At 43.9% G+C, this 18998-nt stretch overlaps 1 protein-coding gene across 1 annotated transcript in view; it reads right to left on the bottom strand.

Annotated features, from left to right (window-relative positions):
* Mnd1 (meiotic nuclear divisions 1) overlaps positions 1-18998 on the bottom strand; it is a 59863-nt gene that overhangs the window by 8737 nt on the left and 32128 nt on the right. Inside the window, exons 5-6 of the mRNA XM_012948196.2 lie at positions 14184-14258; positions 9161-9275 (exon numbers count right to left, since the gene is read on the bottom strand). Coding sequence (XP_012803650.2) covers positions 9161-9275; positions 14184-14258 — 190 coding nt within the window. The remainder of the gene's footprint in view (positions 1-9160; positions 9276-14183; positions 14259-18998) is intronic.

Below are 18998 nucleotides of genomic sequence, written 5' to 3'. Positions count from 1 at the left end.
AGCCCAGGCTGACCTGGAATGCACTATGTAGTCTCAGGGTGGCCTCGAACTCACGGCAATCCTACCTCTACCTCCCCAGTGCTGGGATTAAAGGTGTGCGCCACCACGCCCGGCTCCTCCAGTTTTCATTTGTGTATGTATCTACGTGAGCACATACATGCCATGGTGAGTGTCTGGTAGGCAGAGGACAACTTTGGAGGGTCTGAGCCCTTCCTTCCACCTTCCTAGAGACTGCAAACAAATGCCAGTCTAGCTGGCCCAAGAGCTTGGATTCTCTGGCTCTGCCTCCTGCTGCCGTGCACGTGCTGGCATCGTGGAAGCGTGTGCCAGTTTGCACGTGGCTTTATAGAGGCGTTGGAAAGTCAAACCAGGGTCAGTTAGCAGCTTTTGCTAGCAAGGGCCTCGAGCCACTAGGCCACCTCCCCTGCCTTGCTCTGTACTTACTTTTCCAGACACTGTTTCTCACTGACCTGGGGGCTCACTGACCTGGCTACACTAGCTGGCCAGCAGGCTCAGGCATCTTCCTGTGCCCATCCTCCCAGCACCAGACAACATCACTTAGCTTGGCATTTTCTTTTTCTTTTCATATTTATGTGTGTGTGTGTGAGAGAGAGAATGAGCACACCAGAGCCTCCAGCCACTACAAACAAACTCCACACGCACGCACCACCTTATGCATTTGGCTTGCATGGGTCCTGGGGCATTGAACACGGGTCCTTAGGCTTCACAGGAAAGTGCCTTAGCTGCTAAGCCACCTCTGCAGCCTATGGCTTTTTCTTTTTCACGTGCATGCTGGGAATCCAAGCTCATGCTCGTACTTCACTGAACGTGCCATCTCCTGAACCTGGAGCGACCGTTTTCAGTCAGACCAGTGACTCTCCTGCCTCTGCCCACTTCAGGCCTGGGGTTAGAGGCATGTGTGGCCATACTGGCTTTTTACATGCTGTCAGGGATTGAATTTACATCCTCGTAAGACATCTCCCCAGCCCCATGGCTTGCTTCTTTTTTGTTGATTTCAAGATTCTTTGGGTTCAGCTTAGAACTTCTGATGAGGATATACCCATGTGTAGCTTTCTGAGTCCATCCTAGAGCTCCGCGGCTTTTCCGGACAGGTATGTCAATGGTCTCCACTTGTAACCTTTTTCACACCCTCTCTCCCGGGGTCTGCTCCAGGCACACTGGCTCTCCCACAGAGCTCTGGTGCAGTGTTTCCTTCTTGTTGGCTACTTCTGTTCCTTAGATCAGAGAATTTCTTCCACCTTGTTCTTTCTTGAACCTGCTCAGGTCTAGTAACCACTGCGGTTTTCATTTCCGTTATTATAGTTTTTAACTCCCAAATTTCCATTTGCTTGTCTCGTGTATCTCAGCTGGCATTGTCTATTTGGTGAGAGACCGACTTTCTTCCGCAGCTGTGACTATATCTACATAAACCTGCCTGCCTAGCCGGGCAGGGCGCATCGGGAGGGAGGCAGAGGCAGGAGGATCACTGAGAGTTCGAGGCCACCCTGAGATGACATGGTGAATTCCAGGTCAGCCTGGACCTGCCTGCATTAACCAGAAAACAAGCAAGCAGAGAGCAGCTGCATAGATTGGGGAGGGGGGACAAGACTCCGGGTCATGCTCTCTCCCTGGAAAATCTTGTACAATAGAAACTGTTTTAGAGTATCATCTGGGCCTGGCTTCCTTGTTAAATTTCTTCTACCACATTGTTTTTCAGCATTTTCATGTGCCTAAGGTGTTTCTCTGTGTTTAGGGTCCATTGAGCCTATTGAAAATGCTCTAATCAACTTGGGAGTTTTCATCTAGTTCTGTTTCTCTTCTTTCTGCTCCTTTCTTTCCTTGCCTTGTGAATTTTTATCATGAATGTGTTCATGGGTTTAGTGATATCCCATGTTCTGAGACTATTTCTTCTTCATTCTTTTTCCCCTCTATTCTTTGCATTGTCTAATCTATTATCAATTATGCTAGCTAATTCTCTGGCTAATGTAAATCACTGCCCAGCCATTTGTGAGTTTTTCATTTTAGTTACTGTACTTTTATTTATTTTTTTTTTCTGAGGTAGGGTCTCACTCTAGCTCAGGCTGACCTGGAATTCACTATGTGGTCTCAGGGTGGCCTCGAACTCAAGGCAGTCCTCCAACTTCCATCTACCGAGCACTGGGATTAAAGGTGTGCGCCACCATGCCTGGCCAGTTACTGTACTTTTAATTCTTCAGAATTTTCATTTGGTTTCCAACAAATTTAAATGTTTTTATTCATATTCTCTAAAAAAATACTGTCATCATGTCTTAAAAATTCTGGCCAAGTAAATGTTAATATTGGGCATCCTCAGGAATAGCTTCTGTTGATTATTTTTTTTCCAAAGTAGGGTCTCACTGTAGCCCAGGCTGACCTGGAATTCACTATGTATTCTCAGGGTGGCCTCGCTATTGATTGTTTTTATTGCAGTTCGAGGCATGTTTTATTTGTTTGCATGTCTTGTAATTTGGTTGCAAAACTGGACATTAAAATAATAAAGCAAAAAAAAAAAAATAATAAAGCATGCAGTCCTGGAAGGCAGCTTCTTACCCTTGTCCTGAGCAATTCGCTGCAGCTGTCTCCCCCTGCTGCCTCTGAGCGTCTCTGAACAGGCTCTGGAGACTGTTCTGTATGGAACCACAGCATCTTCACTCGGTCCACTCGGCGGTCAGCTACCACGAAACAACTTTCCTACACCATCTGGATTTAGTCTTTTTGTAGGAGGCTTTCTTTACCAAAAGGCTCTGCCCCTTTGCCAGGGAGTCCTGGGCATGTGTTGGGCCATGACACCAGCACTCGGCGGGAGGTTGGCCAAGGCGGCCTCTCACTTCCCGCAGCGGGCGGCGTGGTCAGGGAGTGGCGGAGCCTGCTCACGTGTCTGCAGGGAACGTGAGTCTCCGCACACTCTCACGCGTGGGCGTAGAATCTAGAGCTCAGGAATGCGACTTTTAAGGCATCCATGGTCATCTTCAGCTTCTCTTGTAAAGCTCTTTGTACTTACGACCACTGTGAAGGTGCAGCTCGGGATGGTAATTGTTTCACATAAGCAATGTTGAGGGGAGGGCTTCAAGACTCAGTACCTTGAGGCCAAGTCCAACAAGAAGCTTTTAAAAAATATTTTTGTTTACTTATTTATTTATGATAGAGAGAAAGAGAGAGAGAGAGAGGGAGGGAGGGAGGGAGGGAGAAATAGGTGCACCAGGGCCTCCAGCCACTGTAAACGAACTCCGGATGCATGAACCACATTCTACATCTGGATTACATGGGTCCTGGGGAATCGAACCTAGGTCCTTTGGCTTTGCAGGCAAGCGCCTTAACCACTAAGCCATTTCTCCAGCCCAGAAGAAGCTTTTATACTTGTTTAGGGATGCCAACAAATGTATAGATGATGGTAATTCTTTTTTTTTTTTTTTTTCGAGGTAGGGTCTCACTCTAGCCCAGGCTGACCTGGAATTCACTATGGAGTCTCAGGGGGGCCTCGAACTCATGGCGATCCTCCTACCTCTGCCTCCCGAGTGCTGGGATTAAAGGCGTGCACCACCACATCAGGCATGATGGTAATTCTTTAGTATTCTTTGAGGTTTGTAGAAAACTTCCACTCCTCTACACCACCTCTCACAACAGACAGAATGAAATATTCTTACTGATCAGATACACACACACACACACACATACATGTATATATATATTATTTACATTTCAACATTCCAATTGAATAACTGACATCATTAGCAACCACTAGCAAGGTTACAAATATCCAGGAACTGAGCAGTAAAAGCAGTAGCTTTATTTTATTTTTTAATTTTTTTGTTTATTTTTACTTATTTGAGAGTGACAGAGAGAGAGAGAAAGAGGCAGATAGTGAGAGAGAGAATGGATGCGCCAGGGCTTCCAGCCACTGCAAATGAACTCCAGACGCGTGCGCCCCCTTGTGCATCTGGCTAACGTGGGACCTGGGGAACCGAGCCTCGAACCGGGATCCCTAGGCTTCACAGGCTAGTGCTTAAACACTAAGCCATCTTTCCAGCCCTATTTTATTTTTTTAAAAGATTTTATTTTCATTTATTTACTAGAGTTAGAGGGACAGAGGTAGAGAGACAGAATGGGCACACCAGGGCTTCCAGCCACTGCAAATGAACTCCAGATGTGTGCGCCACCTTGTGCATCTGGCTTATGTGGATACCGGAGAATCGAACCTGGATCCTTAGGCTTTGCAGGCAAGCGCTTAAATGCTAAACCATCTCTCCAGCCCAACAGCTTTATTTTTTAATATTTTTGTTTTTTTGAGGTAGAGTCTCACTTTAGTCCAGGCTAACCTGGAATTCACTATGTAGTCTCAGGGTGGCCTTGAACTCAGTGATCCTTCTACCTCTGCCTTCCAGGTGCTGGGATTAAAGGTGTGTGCCACCACACCTGGCTCCAATAGCTTTATTTTTAAAAATAAATTTTAAATACTGTCACTCTGATTATTATTTGAATGAGATCAGATAAAACCAATAGTAGAAAGTAGTTCCCACAAGAAAGCTTGAATGTAAGCCTGGTGTGGAAACCCTACTTGAGATGCTCAGGCGAGAAGGTTGAAAGTTCTAAGCCAGCCGGGAATGGTGGCACATGCCTGGGCTAGAGTGAGACACTACCTTGAAAAGTTTCCTAAATGGTGAAATAAACACCTCCCCCAGAGAAGCTTTTAAAAATTACGGCAGTCAACTGCTTTCTTTTCTTCTCTTTTTCTTTCTTTTTTTTTTTTTTTTGAGGTAGGGTTTCAGTATCTAGCTCAGGCTATCCTGGAACTCTGCAGTTCCAGGCTGGCCTCAAACTCAGTGGGATGCTCCCACCTCAACCTCCCAAGTGCTGAGATTAAAGGCGTGCACCATCATGCCAGAGTTTTTTGTTTGTTTGTTTGAGGCAGGGTCTTACCCTAGCAATGGCTGCTGAACTGGAACTCACTCTTAGCTCAGGCTGGCCTCAAACTCATGACAAGCCTCCTCCCTCAGCCTCCTGAGTGCAGGACTGAGAGATGTGCCGTCACTCCACAGCTGCAGTGGACTTTTTTCAAAACTCTGAAATTAACCAAAGGCTTGCAGTAGCCTATGTCACGCCAGACATGATAGCTTCTTGTCAAGAAATTTGACTTAATGGACATATGGGGAACAGTTTTAACTGTAGCAGTGTGCTGGCCTACTAATTCTAATTTCTGGCCCAACACTGATTGATGGCGACTTTGCTCATTTTTGATCACATTCGCCTAGTCTTTTGCAAGACTGGTAATCTTTGCTTGTCTTCCAACCCTGTCTCTTGCACGGGGCATTTTGGCATTTGTACAAATACTCTTGTGCTTTGTTCCGGGATGTGTAGTAGCAGTCTGGGGCACAGTTCAGTCTAGAGGTGATGACAGTTAGTCACCTGCCCAAGGAAATGCCTATGGCAGTACAATGGGGACCGTAAAGTGAAAATGCTCAAATTCTTACCGAGTGTGTCTAAGATCTGTGGGTCTTAAGTCTTAAAGGACTGAGATGGGTAAGCTTAGAAGTGCTTCTCTAAAGAAAAGATTCTCAGAACTGCAGCATGCATGGCCTTCAGTTCCTCTAAATCTACAGTTCAACTTCCCTTGGAGATTTTCCTGCTTCCCATGACCGCAGGAGGCGCTCTGCCCTTGTGCAGAGAGGGTCTTAGGTAGTCTTCTGTCACCAGCCTATTAAGCTGATTGCCCAGTTAATTGTTTAGGTCCACAGAGAGCTGGGAGTAGAGCCCCTGAGACAGCCAGTCTCTGTAAATTTAGCATCTGGGGAGACAGTCTGCTCTTTCATGCTGCCAACAGATTTTTCGCACCATCCTGCAGAAGAAAGTGCTTAGCTAAATGTGATACTATGAAGTTAGCTGCTTTAATCTGAAAGTTCTGACACCTACCAGAGGAGCTTCAGTGAACACAGGTACAGAGCAGGGACAGTAAGGAGGTGAGCACCAGGAGACAGGTAGGAGGTGAGCACTGGCAGACAGGTAGGAGGTGAGCACCAGGAGACAGGTAGGAGGTGAGCACTGGCAGACAGGTAGGAGGTGAGCACCGGCGGACAGGGAGGAGGTGAGCACCGGCGGACAGGTAAGAGGTGAGCACCGGCAGACAGGGAGGAGGTGAGCACTGGCAGACAGGTAGGAAGTGAGCACTGGCAGACAGGTAGGAGATGAGCACTGGCAGACAGGTAGGAGGTGAGCACCGGCGGACAGGGAGGAGGTGAGCACCGGCGGACAGGTAAGAGGTGAGCACCAGCAGACAGGGAGAAGGCGAGCACCAGCAGACAGGGAGGAGGTGAGCACTGGCAGACAGGTAGGAAGTGAGCACTGGCAGACAGGTAGGAAGTGAGCACCGGGGGACAGGTGGGAAGTGAGCACCAGAGGACAGGAAGGAGGTGAGCACCAGGGGACAGGTAGGAGGTGAGCCTTGGCAGACAGGTAGGAGGTGAGCACCAGGAAGTGAGGCCTGCTTATCTCCACAGGGGACTAGGCTGCTTGTTCCGGAGGAGGTCATCTGTGTGCCTTGTCTGGAGCATCTTGTAGAGAACTTCAAGGACAGGTTCTTAGCCAGACTTAACAGCCTCAAATGTTTAATTTTCAAGATCAGCAGGGCTATGCCCTCTTGTAGGTCATGACAAATTGAATGTTTCCAGTAAACAAACCTGACACTTACTGCTCTTGCTTGGCTCTACCTTCCTTCTTCCCGTGGTCTCGGACCTTGTTCCTTGGAGCTGCACTTCTGTACGGAGCCATCTGTAATCCTCAGTAAGGGTTCCCGTGTTTCCACTGTGCTGTCCCTGTTCTTCTGCCACAGGCGTCTCCTGGGCAGGTGACCTTGACAGTTCAGGAATCCCAGCATTCCAGAGCCTGGGTCAGGGGTTTAAGGCCAGCCTAGACTACACGGTGAGAACCTGTCTCCCTTCCACCCCACACAAAGCACACTTCCGGTGGTGGTTTGAATGTAAAGGGCTCCTTAGACTGACATTTTTGATTAAGCTTTCTACTAAGTCTCCAGCAGGTGGAGCCCTGCTGGAAGAAGTGTGTCACTGGGGCGAATCTTGAGTCCAGCCCCAAGATGCTACTGCTTGCTGGCACTGGCTGCTGTCTTTCTACTATGGATGTGTGGATGAGACAGCTTCTGCACAATGGAGCTTCCACTGGGATCTGTAAGCCTGAAATCATCCCTTTTCCCCTTTAAGCTCCTTCTAGTCTGGTGTTAAATCCAGCAACAAGAAGGTAACTACACCATAACCCCCCCACACACCAAAAAAAAAAAAAATGACATGAATACTAGGGGTCAGGAGAGATGGCTTAGCAGTTAAGACACTTGGCAGGAAAGCCAAAGGACCTCAGTTCGATTCCCCAGTACCCCATGTAAAGCCAGATGCCCAAGGTGGCACATGTGTCTGGAATATTTGCAGTGGCTAGAGACCCTGGTACACCCATTCTCTCCCCCTCTCTTTCAAATAAACAAGTGAATAAATAAATAAATAGCCAGGTATGATGGCACATGCCTTTAATCCTGGCACTTGGGAGGCTGAGGTAGAAGGACTGCTGTGCGGAGTTGTAGGCTAGCCTAACCTACAGTGAGATCCTGCCTCGTAAAACGAATAAAACCAAACAATCAGTAAGTAACACAATCATTCGTGCATCCGAAGATAAGTATGTAACTTATAAACTCTTGTATTTGTGGTATCCTTATTCTTATTTGTGGTAGAGTTTTTCATACAATCAAGGCATCTGGGACCAAACTAGGTACCTCTTTGACTTCTCAGTTTTCTAACTTTATATTTTTGTTTTGAATGTTTGAATCTACCCCCATCTGCTTTTTAAAAATATTTTTACTTATTTATTTGACAAAGAAAGAGGGAGGGAAGGAGAGAAAGAGAGAGAATATGGGTGCGCCAGGGCCTCCAGCCACAAACTAATCCAGACGTGAGCGCCCCCTTGTTCACCTGGCTAATGTGGGTCCTGGGGAATCGAATCTGGGTCCTTTGGCTTTGTAGGCAAACACCTTAACTGCTAAGCCATCCCTTCAGCCTTACCCATCGACTTTCTTTTTTCTTTTTCTTTTTGTTTATTTTAGAGCAATAGACAGAAAAAGAAAGAGGCAGATAGAGAGAGAGAGAGAGAATGGGTGCACCAGGGCCTACAGCCACTGCAAACAAACTCCAGACATGTGCACCCCCTTCTGCATCTGGCTAACATGGGTCCTGGGGAATCGAGCCTCAAACTGGGGTCCTTAGGCTTCATAGGCAAGCGCTTAACCGCTAAGCCATCTCTCTATCCACCCCCCATCTAATTTTTAATGCTTATAATTTGAAGGCTAACAAGCCTTAACATGAAGTCTGTTTAGTGGAAGTATCTGGGTAATAGTTTTGTACTATGCTATAAATACAACAGTGAGCCGGGTGTGGTGGCGCATGCCTTTAATCCCAGCACTGGGAGGCAGAGGTAGGAGGGTCGCTGTGAGTTCAAGGCCACCCTGAGACTCCACAGTGAATTCCAGGCCAGTCTGAGCTAGAGTGAGACACTACTTCGAAAAACAAACAAAACACACAAAAATACAATAGTGAGGCTGGGCATGGTGGCACATGCCTTTAATCCCAGCACTCGGGAGGCAGAGGTAGGAGGATTGCTGTGAGTTCGAGGCCACCCTGAGACTACATAGTGAATTCCAGGTCAGCCTGGGGCTACAATGAGACCCTACCTCGAAAAACAAAACAAAATAAATGAATACAATAGTGAGCACTCAGAACACCCAATTCCTCCAAATGGGTGTATTTTCTCACACGCAGGAAGAAGGGTAAAGTCTCTTTCATGCCCAAGTCACAGGCATTCAAGTTGTAGTGCAAACTCACAGATCTCCACAACCTGTGGGTCACACACATTCGCTCTGTAGTGCACACTTATGGATCTCTTCCACAACCTGTGGATCACACACATTCACGCTGTGGTGCACACTTACGGATCTCCTCCACGACCTGTGGGTCACACACATTCACGCTGTAATGCACACTTACAGATCTCCTCCACAACCGGTGGGTCACACACATTCACGCTGTAGTGCACACTTACAGATCTCCTCCACAACCGGTGGGTCACACACATTCACACTGCAGTGCACACTTACGGATCTCCTCCACGACCTGTGGGTCACATTCTTTGTATTTTTCTACTTCAGCCTTAAGCTGTTCCCTTTGTTCCCGGAATGAAGAAAGTTCTTTCACCAGCATGGCTCGCTCCTCCTATATGTGGGATATTTTGTGTACAATTAGGCCAAACACAGTCCTGTGCATAATAAGGTACTAGATTCCACAAACATGTTTCTTTGACACAGTGCCTCTACATGGTCAGCTCCTGGTCTCTATGGACCCAACATGTGCAGTTTTGAACACACAGACAGATCAAGCATATTCAAAAACAAACACACATGGGCGTCATGGTGCATGCTATAATCCTGGCACTTGTGAGGCTGAGGGGGGAGTTTGAGGTTAGCCTTGGCTACAGAACAGGTTCCATGTCAGTTTGGGCTAGAGTGGGGCTCTGCCTCGAAACGCAACAAAACATTTACATCTGTACTAAATTTGTTCACTTCTTCTTGTAAGCATTCCATGAACAGTTTAACATAACAAGTATTTATACAGAATTTATATCGTATTAGGAATTATAAGTAACCTAGGAATTTAAAGTACACAAGAGGGTATGTGTAAACTATATGCCAATAAATGTCACTTTACACAAGGGACTTGAACATCCAGATTTTGGTTCATTAGAAGGTACTGGAGTTCTTGTGTGGTTACTGTGGGATGACTACACACATCTGTGCACATGTGAAAGAAGCTCAATTTTCATCTTTTTCTGAAATCACAAGCATATTCAAAAATATTTTATTTATTTATTTGTGAGAGAGAGGGGGATGGAGGGAGAAAGAGAAAGATGAAGAGGCAGATATATAGAGAGAATGTGTGAGCCAAGGCTTCCAGTCACAGCAAACACGCTCCAGATACACAGACCATTTTGTACATCTGGCTAATGTGGGCACTGGGGAATTGAACCTAGGTCCTTAGGCTCTGCAGGCAAGCACCTTAACTGCTAAGCCATATCTCCAGCCCTACAAGCATATTTTATATCTTCTGAATAACTAGATGGGAATAAATATGCAAAATGGAATGCTCATAAGCAGGTGAGAGGTTACTGATTATGCTTGAATGAACTCAAAGTTGATTATGTTATCATAGAGAAAAAATTTATACTGATTTTTGGGTAATTTCCTAAGATTGTGTTTTTATATGTAGGTAACAGTTTATGGACACATAAGTCATCATACAATTATCCTTAAAAAGTGTTCTGGATAATTTTTCAACCTTAAAGGATAATTAACCTTTATAAATATTTAAAGTTATTAGAAATTGCCTCCTGCCACTTGAAAACCAAGGTAACCTTTGAAAGATATCATGAGCCAATAAATGCTATTTGAAGTTTCCACCTGTAGTGCTTACTGACACATAGAAATTATAGTGCTGTGGGTATGTAATTCATATTTATGAAATCTGTAAAGTAAGTTCAAACAAAAACCAAATTCTGACAAAGATTACACTATTAGAATTGTAAGATAAACCTGGGCGAAGTCAAAGTTTAAGTGGCCTAAACGGGGCTTGCCCAAGGTTCCTTCCAGCTCTGTCTTTGACTGTTCCTTTAACTGGACATTGAAGAGAAGCTCCCCTTGCTGGTCTTCACACTGGAGAGTGAGATGGAGCAGCCGGCTCTAAAGACGCATGGCCCGTCCCAGCGCCGGCGAGAAGAAATGTCTGGCATTTGCACACTCCAATGCAGGAGTCATCGCCAGAGGAGGCGACTGGACTGAGACACTGGATTTCATTGTATTTGATTTTAACATAAAGAGATGGATATCGTTAATAGCGGCCACATTAGCACAGCTCAGAAAAGGTCTAAGACCAACCAGGACGTAACAAAAGAGTCACGACTTGCTGTCTACCTCCAGATCCCACATGCTTCAAGAGGTAAAACAAACATACAGACGCTGCCTTTGCCTCTGGCTGGTGAGTCCATTTATCCTGTTGGCTGCCATCTTTGGCTGGCATCTGAGCCCAGCCTTTTCAGCCTTCCAACATGGACTGAAGACCAGCGGGTTTCCAGGGATCCTCCAGGCTTTTAACGCCAGAGTGGAAGTGTTGAGGCATCAGCTTCATGGACTGAGCAGCGGATGGCTTCTCAGATTCTCCAGCTTGCTGACAGCCATTGTTGGACCACCCACCCCTATCATGGAAGTGAGTCTAACAACTGCCCTTTGGAATAGTAAAACAAAGTGGAAAAGCAAGAGGAGAAGCAGCTAGTGACAGTAGGAGAAGCAGGGAGGTGAGCATCAGAGGTGATATAACACCCTCCGACCGGTGTTAGAGCCACCTTATCATTAGCACTGAGATCTTTGCCCAGCGACTCTTCCTGCCTCAACTTCCTCAAACATAGCATGGAGGTGGCAACGCCAGTTATCTCCTTGAATTCTGCTAGAATTCAACGAAAAAGTAAAACACATTTAGACTAGAGCTTGCCAGGCTCTATCTACCTGCTATGAGCTATTTCCTCACCAGCATCACCCTCCTTGCTGTGAACAAACCTTGACAGAGGGGCTCGGTGTCTCTGGGGACATTCTTCACCTTTCTCCAGAGCCTGTCTGCAGGGTAGTGACACCCTCTGTCAGCTGAAGGCTCCCCCACTTTGCTGGTGGGTTTCTCCCCACAGCTACCCTACTGCCAGGCGTGCTACGTTGACTGTTTAAAAATATAGAGAACTATTTAATAGGGCATACTATGTACCAGACCCTCTGAGAATGCTGTGCAAATATTAACTAGTTTAATTTATACAATAACCTAGTAAATAAGACTTTACTATTCTCCATTTTATACCTGAGACCAGAAAATTTATGAGATTTTTTTTTTTTTTTTTTTTTTTCAAGGCAAGGAATGACCATTGTATTTTATCAAGAGAACATCAGAGAAGTCAAGTTCAAGGCAGGGAATGACCATTGTATTTTTTTTTTTTTTTTTTTTTTGCAGAAAAATTCATTCTTTTATTAGGAACCCACTCTTGCAATACTAAACCCATTCATATTTATAGAGCAGAACCCACCTTACCTAACCACCTCTTAAAATCCCACCTCTCAAGGCTAGTGCACTGGTGATTAAACTTTATCTTATGGTGTCTTGTTGTCTGTTGCTTTTGTCCTCCTACAGGCAATCCTTTTCTTTCTTTCTTTTTTTAAAATTTTTTTTTTTTTTTTTTTTTTTTAATTTTTATTAACATTTTCCATGATTATAAAATATATCCCATGGTAATTCCCTCCCTCCCCACCCCCACACTTTCCCGTTTGAAATTCCATTCTCAATCATATTACCTCCCCATTACAATCATTGTAATTACATATATACAATATCAACCTATTAAGTATCCTCCTCCCTTCCTTTCTCCACCCTTTATGTCTCCTTTTCAACTTACTGGCCTCTGTTACTAAGTATTTTCATTCTCACACAGAAGCCCAGTCATCTGTAGCTAGGATCCCCATATGAGGGAGAACATGTGGCGCTTGGCTTTCTGGGCCTGGGTTACCTGACTTAGTATAATACTTTCCAGGTCCATCCATTTTTCTGCAAATTTCATAACTTCATTTTTCTTTACCGCTGAGTAGAACTCCATTGTATAAATGTACCACATCTTCATTATCCACTCATCTGTTGAGGGACATCTAGGCTGGTTCCATTTCCCAGCTATTATAAATTGAGCAGCAATAAACATGGTTGAGCATGTACTTCTAAGGAAATGAGATGAGTCCTTTGGATATATGCCTAGGAGTGCTATAGCTGGGTCATATGGTAGATCAATCTCTAGCTGCTTTAGGAACCTCCACACTGTTTTCCACAATGGCTGGACCAGATTGCATTCCCACCAGCAGTGCAGAAGGGTTCCTTTTTTTCCACATCCCCGCCAACATTTATGATCATTTGTTTTCATGATGGTGGCCAATCTGACAGGAGTGAGATGGAATCTCAATGTAGTTTTAATCTGCATTTCCCTGATGACTAGTGACGTAGAACATTTTTTTAGGTGCTTATATGCCATTCGTATTTCTTCCTTTGAGAACTCTCTATTTAGCTCCTTAGCCCATTTTTTGATTGGCCTGTTTGATTCCTTATTAGTTAACTTTTTGAGTTCTTTGTATATCCTAGATATTAATCCTTTATCAGATATATAGCTGGCGAAGATTTTTTCCCATTCTGTAGGTTGCCTCTTTGCTTTTTTCACTGTGTCCTTTGCGGTGCAAAATCTTTGTAATTTCATTAGGTCCCAGTGGTTAATCTGTGGTTTTATTGCCTGAGCAATTGGGGTTGTATTTAGAAAGTCTTTGCCAAGACCAATATGTTGGAGGGTTTCCCCTACTTTTTCCTCTAGCAGTTTCAAAGTTTCCGGTCTGATGTTAAGGTCTTTAATCCATTTGGACTTAATTCTTGTGCATGGCGAGAGAGAAGAATCTATTTTCATCCTTCTGCAGATATTTATCCAGTTTTCAAAACACCATTTGTTGAAGAGGCTGTCTCTTCTCCAATGAGTATTTTTGGCATTTTTATCGAATATCAGGTGGCTATAGCTACTTGGGCTTACATCTGGGTCCTCTATTCTGTTCCACTGATCTACATGTCTGTTTTTGTGCCAGTACCATGCTGTTTTTGTTACTATGGCTCTGTAGTATAGGTTAAAATCAGGTATGGTGATACCACCAGCCTCTTTTTTGTTGCTCAGTATTATTTTAGATATTCGAGGTTTTTTATGATTCCAAATGAATTTTTGGATTGTTTTTTCTATTTCCATGAAGAAAGCCTTTGGAATTTTGATAGGGATTGCATTAAATGTGTAGATTGCTTTAGGTAAGATTGCCATTTTCACGATATTGATTCTCCCAAGCCAGGAACAAGGGATGTTTCTCCACTTTCTAGTGTCTTCTGCAATTTCTTATGAGATTTTTAAAACTCAGGCAGCATGGCTCCAGGGTTTATGCAACATCCACACACACACACACACACAAGCACGCACAAGCACGCACGCACACGTACGTATTAAGGAATCTACAGGCACAAACTTACTGTGTCTTGCCGACCAATTTTAGCTTTCTCGATGCTCTTCTGTAAGTTTGCATGCTTTTGGCTTCCTTCAGACAACTACGGAGAATCAAAAGAAATAAAATGGTTTGCTAAGACATGCTTGCTTGACATACATCTCAGGAAAACAAAATGAAAATTCACAACTACCTACATTTCTTCAAAATTCCATTCAATTATCGTATCACTTCTAATTATAGTTTTTCCAAAATACATACCCTAGGGTTGTTTCTTGTAGCCTTAAAATATCTTATTTTACGGACAGTCAATAATGGAACACCATACCACTTACTAATCTCAGAGAAAGTTCACTAAGTGGAATTTTGCATATTTTATATATTAAACTTTCAGAGAAGAAAAAAAATCTACCTATAGTCAATTTTAGGCATTTAAAAATATTTTAAACGGGAAAGTGTGGGGGTGGGGAGGGAGGGAATTACCATGGGATATATTTTATAGTCATGGAAAATGTTAATAAAAATTAAAAAAATATTTTATTAATTCATGTGAGAGAGAGTATGAGAAAGGGAGAGAGAGAGACAGAGAATGGGCATGCCAGGGCCTTCAGCCACTATAAACTCCAGATGCATGCATCACCCTGAGCATCTGGCTTTTCATGGATACTGGGGAATCAAACTCGAGTCCTTAGGCTTTATAGGCAAGTGTCTTACTGATGAGCCATCCCTCCAGCTCAATTTTAGGTATGTTTTATGCAACTTAAAAGTTAAAACTTAACTTAGCTTAAAACTTCAGCTTAAAAAGTGGAAAATGTGTATGTGGCAATGCATAAAGAAACAGCACAATTGGAATACTCTACTCAGTAGCGTTTGACTAAACACGACTGCTTAATTTCAGGACACTATTTCCCCTTCTTAACTGTATTACTGTCTCCTGCATCCTTCACTAAATAAATATCACAGGAAATTCCCAACTAAATTCACAAGCACATCTTTTTATTTTGGTTTTTCGAGGTAGGGTTTCACTCTAGTCCAGGCTGACCTGGAATTCACTCTGTAGTCTCCAGGTGGCCTCAAACTCACAGCGATCCTCCTACCTCTGCCTCCCAAGTGCTGGGATTAAAGGCGTGCGCCACCACGCCCGGCTTCAACCACATCTTTTGCTTATAAAGTTAGTAGGAAATTTCAGACTTATTTGATTGGGTATGAGCCTCCTTAAAATATATTTCATATCTCTGTCACAGGAGTTACTAACAATGAAAAAGTAATTAACAACTGGATAAATTTCTTTTGTTTGATAAGCTGACTTTTCACAGTACAATCTAGTTACACCAAGAAGGTAAAAAATGTTTAGATTCCATTTTTGTTTAAAATTCAGAAATACTAACGTTAGAAAGTTGGTAGCAGCGCTCTAGTTTTGGGAAGTCCTCCAACGTCTCAACGTGCCAGAAGGGAGTGCTGTCAGTGTCCCACAGCCCCCTGGGTGCTGTTTCCAGTACACTGCGTGAGCGGGACTGCGGGCCGGGCCAAAGACGTCGCCATCGACCCCAGCACCTCTTCTCAGGAGCCGTGACCTTCCTAGCTTAAACCTGCTGCAGACCTCCGAGACGAAATTCACCCTTAAAGTTCTAAATTCAGCAGTGAAATCTAATTTGTTTTATGTCGTTAATGTTGGCACTGGGGATTGAACTCAGGCCCTCATGTTTGCAAGGTGAACATTTTACCAGCTCTCTCTCTCTCTCCAGCTTTTTATAACAAAGGCATATACATATGATAAATATTATATATAAGTAATATATAATATGTAAATATTATATATAATATAAATATATTTCATATACATATTTAAAATATAGTTTAATATATATATATATATTTAAACTCTATGTTCAAAAAGTTCATATTTTGGGCTGGGTGAGGTGGTGCACACCTTTAATTCCAGTACTCAAGAGGTAGAGGTAGGAGGACTGCTGTGAGTTGGAGGTCAGCCTGAGACTACAAAGTGATGTTTAGGTTAGCCTGGGCTAGAGTGACACCCTACCTTGAAAAAAAAAACGTTCATATCCCACCCTGAAGAACCCATCTGAAGTAACTTAAAAATGTAGATAATATTTAATCAAAGGAGTTTCTGATTAAAAAATACAAGTACATGTATTAACAGACTGAAAATGTTCTAAAAATAGCCAAATGTCTTCCCTAAAGTTAATAATTTTATATGGTAAGCCAAAAGTTAGGGGATATATATATCTGGATTATATAATGAATGTCTTTCATATACTATGTGTCTCTTTGTAATCATTTACAACTTAAATGAATTTGAAAGAGAACTCATTCAGGAATCCCTTGATTCTGAAAATATTCTTATGTATTTTATTTTTAAATATTTTCTTTTTATTTATTTATTAGAAAGAGAGAGAGACAGAAAAAAAGGGCATACCAGAGCCTCCAGCCACTGCAAACAAACTCCAGATGCATGCGCTACCTTGTGCACCTGGCTTATGTGGGATGAATCCCGGTCCTTAGGCTTCACAGACAAGCGCCTTAACTGCTGAGCCATCTCTCCAGCCCCCATGTATTTTAAATGTAAAGTACTTATTCATGAGCTGTCATGGCAAGTATCTTGGTGATCCAGCAAGGCGCAATCCAAACAATGCTGTCAAAAGAGTGCTTTGGACTGGAAAGATGTCTTAGTGATTAAGGCACTTGCCTGTGAAACCTAAAAACCCAGGTTTGATTCCCCAGAACTCACGTAAGCCAGATGCACAAAGTGGCGCATGCATCTGGAGTTCATTTGCAGTGGCTAGAAGCCCTGGCACACCCACTCTCTCTCTCTCTAGTAAATAAATACAGATTAAATTTAAAAAGGAGCGCTTTAGCTGGGCGTGGTGGCACCCACCTTTAATCCCAGCACTCGGGAGGCAGAGGTAGGAGGACTGCTGTGAGTTCGAGACCACCCTGAGACTCCATAGTGAATTCCAGGTCAGCCTGGGCTAGAGTGAGACCCTATCTCGAAAAAACAAACAAACAAAAAAAGGAGCGCTTTAACCATTCACCACATGAATGAGCACAGCTGCTCAGGCTGCCCTTGCCATCACTTTGCTTTTTCAAACTATACGGCCACAGACATAATATTGCTGTAGTTCCGAAGATACCCCTTAGAATTAAATCAAGCCAGAGCATCAAGAGGAAGAACTGATGGGGCTGGAGTCATGGCTCAGAAGATACAGCGCTTGCCTGCAAAGCCTAATGGCCCAGGTTCTATTCCCCAGTACCTACATAAAGCCAGATTCACAAAGTGAATGCATCCAGAATTGGTTTGCAGTGGCAGGAGGCCCTGGTGCATCCATTCTCTCTCCCTCTTTACCTCTTTTTCTCCATCTCTCTTTTGCAAAAAAAAAAAAAAAGGAGAACTGAGATTTTTAGCCGCTGTGTATGGACCGCGACAGCGCCAGCTCCCACAGGCAGAGAGCAGCATGACGGAGAGTGTGTACCCTTTAAAGGGCCGGTGGTCACGGCCCCGCTCTGGCGCTTTGGCACGATGGATGGGTCTGGAGCGCAGCGCGGTCGTGGGGCTTCTCCAGCTGGAGCGCTCTCTGCCACCGAGCTACAGGTCCCCAAAGAACACGGTCCCAGGTGGCCCTATTGGTTGTGGTCACCACAGTTTTGAAATACTGACCTAGCAAACTTGTACTTCTAGACACCCAACTAAAATATGCGACACTGACACATGGAAAAGCATCATTCAGTTTCTGAGTAAACTGGGTTACTGTTACTACTATTAATCTGAACTAGGACAAATATTTTATTGTCCCTTTATTTAGAAATGTGAAAGTCCACATTGAGAAAACTTTGGGCAATACCTTATATTTCCAAAAGCTATTCTCCATAGGATTCCTTTAACGACCAAACTATGCTAGATTTCTAGAATGCAAACCAGAGCCAACCACATGCTATAATAAATCAATTCCCAAAGTGACTACAGCAAGCAGTCATTTTTAAAATCTGGTAACTCCAAACAAGTGGCAGCAGCTGCAACAACAAACCTGCTATAATTAGTGAAAACAGGATTTCGTCTCTGGCTCTGGGGCGCCCACACAATGCTCCTCTGAACACATTCCGCGCCACCTACTACCCTCAGAGTAGAGAAACAAGTTGACGTTGCTAAAGCGCTAACTCACTGCCTGCAGGAACTGCCTATTCTTAAGAGAAACAGAAAGACTGGTTCAGGCTGCCGGCAGCGGAGCTGGTTTGGTATTTTTCAGGAGTAAAGGAATGCCGAACCCGAGGGAGAACGCAGAGGACGCCCCAGGTGGGAGAGGTCCAGGGACCCCGAGGACAGTGCCCCATCAGCCCGCCTCGCCAGGGAAGGGCAGGCCGGCCCTGTGCTGCGGAAACGGGACCACTGTCTTCTATTCATACTCACAGAAGAATTTGCTTTGTGTTTTGCTATCTTTAAAGCTTTGTTAGAGTACCTACAATGTTAAAATGCATACCCTTCAATGCAGGTGCTATTCGTTTAGGAACTGACTGTAAGGAAACAACAAACGTTCTAGATATCTAATTACACATAAAGAAGGAAGCACTGTAATTCACAACATTAGATCAATGTCTAACCAGCATCTTTTTTTTTTTTTGTTCATTTTCTTGCCGTGTTTTGTTGTTTGCCTGTGTTATGGTTGTAGATGGACTCTCACTGAATTATGAGTTCAAGGCCAGCCGGAGACTACATCAGGAGGTGGAAGCAGGAAATTTCCCATGAATTCCATGTCAGCCCAAATTAAACTGTCTCGAGAAAAAAGATTTATGTTCATTATATAGAAAGCTTAAAACATATATTGTACAA

This window comes from Jaculus jaculus, chromosome 12, assembly GCF_020740685.1.
Source record: "Jaculus jaculus isolate mJacJac1 chromosome 12, mJacJac1.mat.Y.cur, whole genome shotgun sequence".
Classification (NCBI taxonomy): domain Eukaryota; kingdom Metazoa; phylum Chordata; class Mammalia; order Rodentia; family Dipodidae; genus Jaculus; species Jaculus jaculus.
This window is presented reverse-complemented; position numbering and strand designations above follow the sequence as displayed.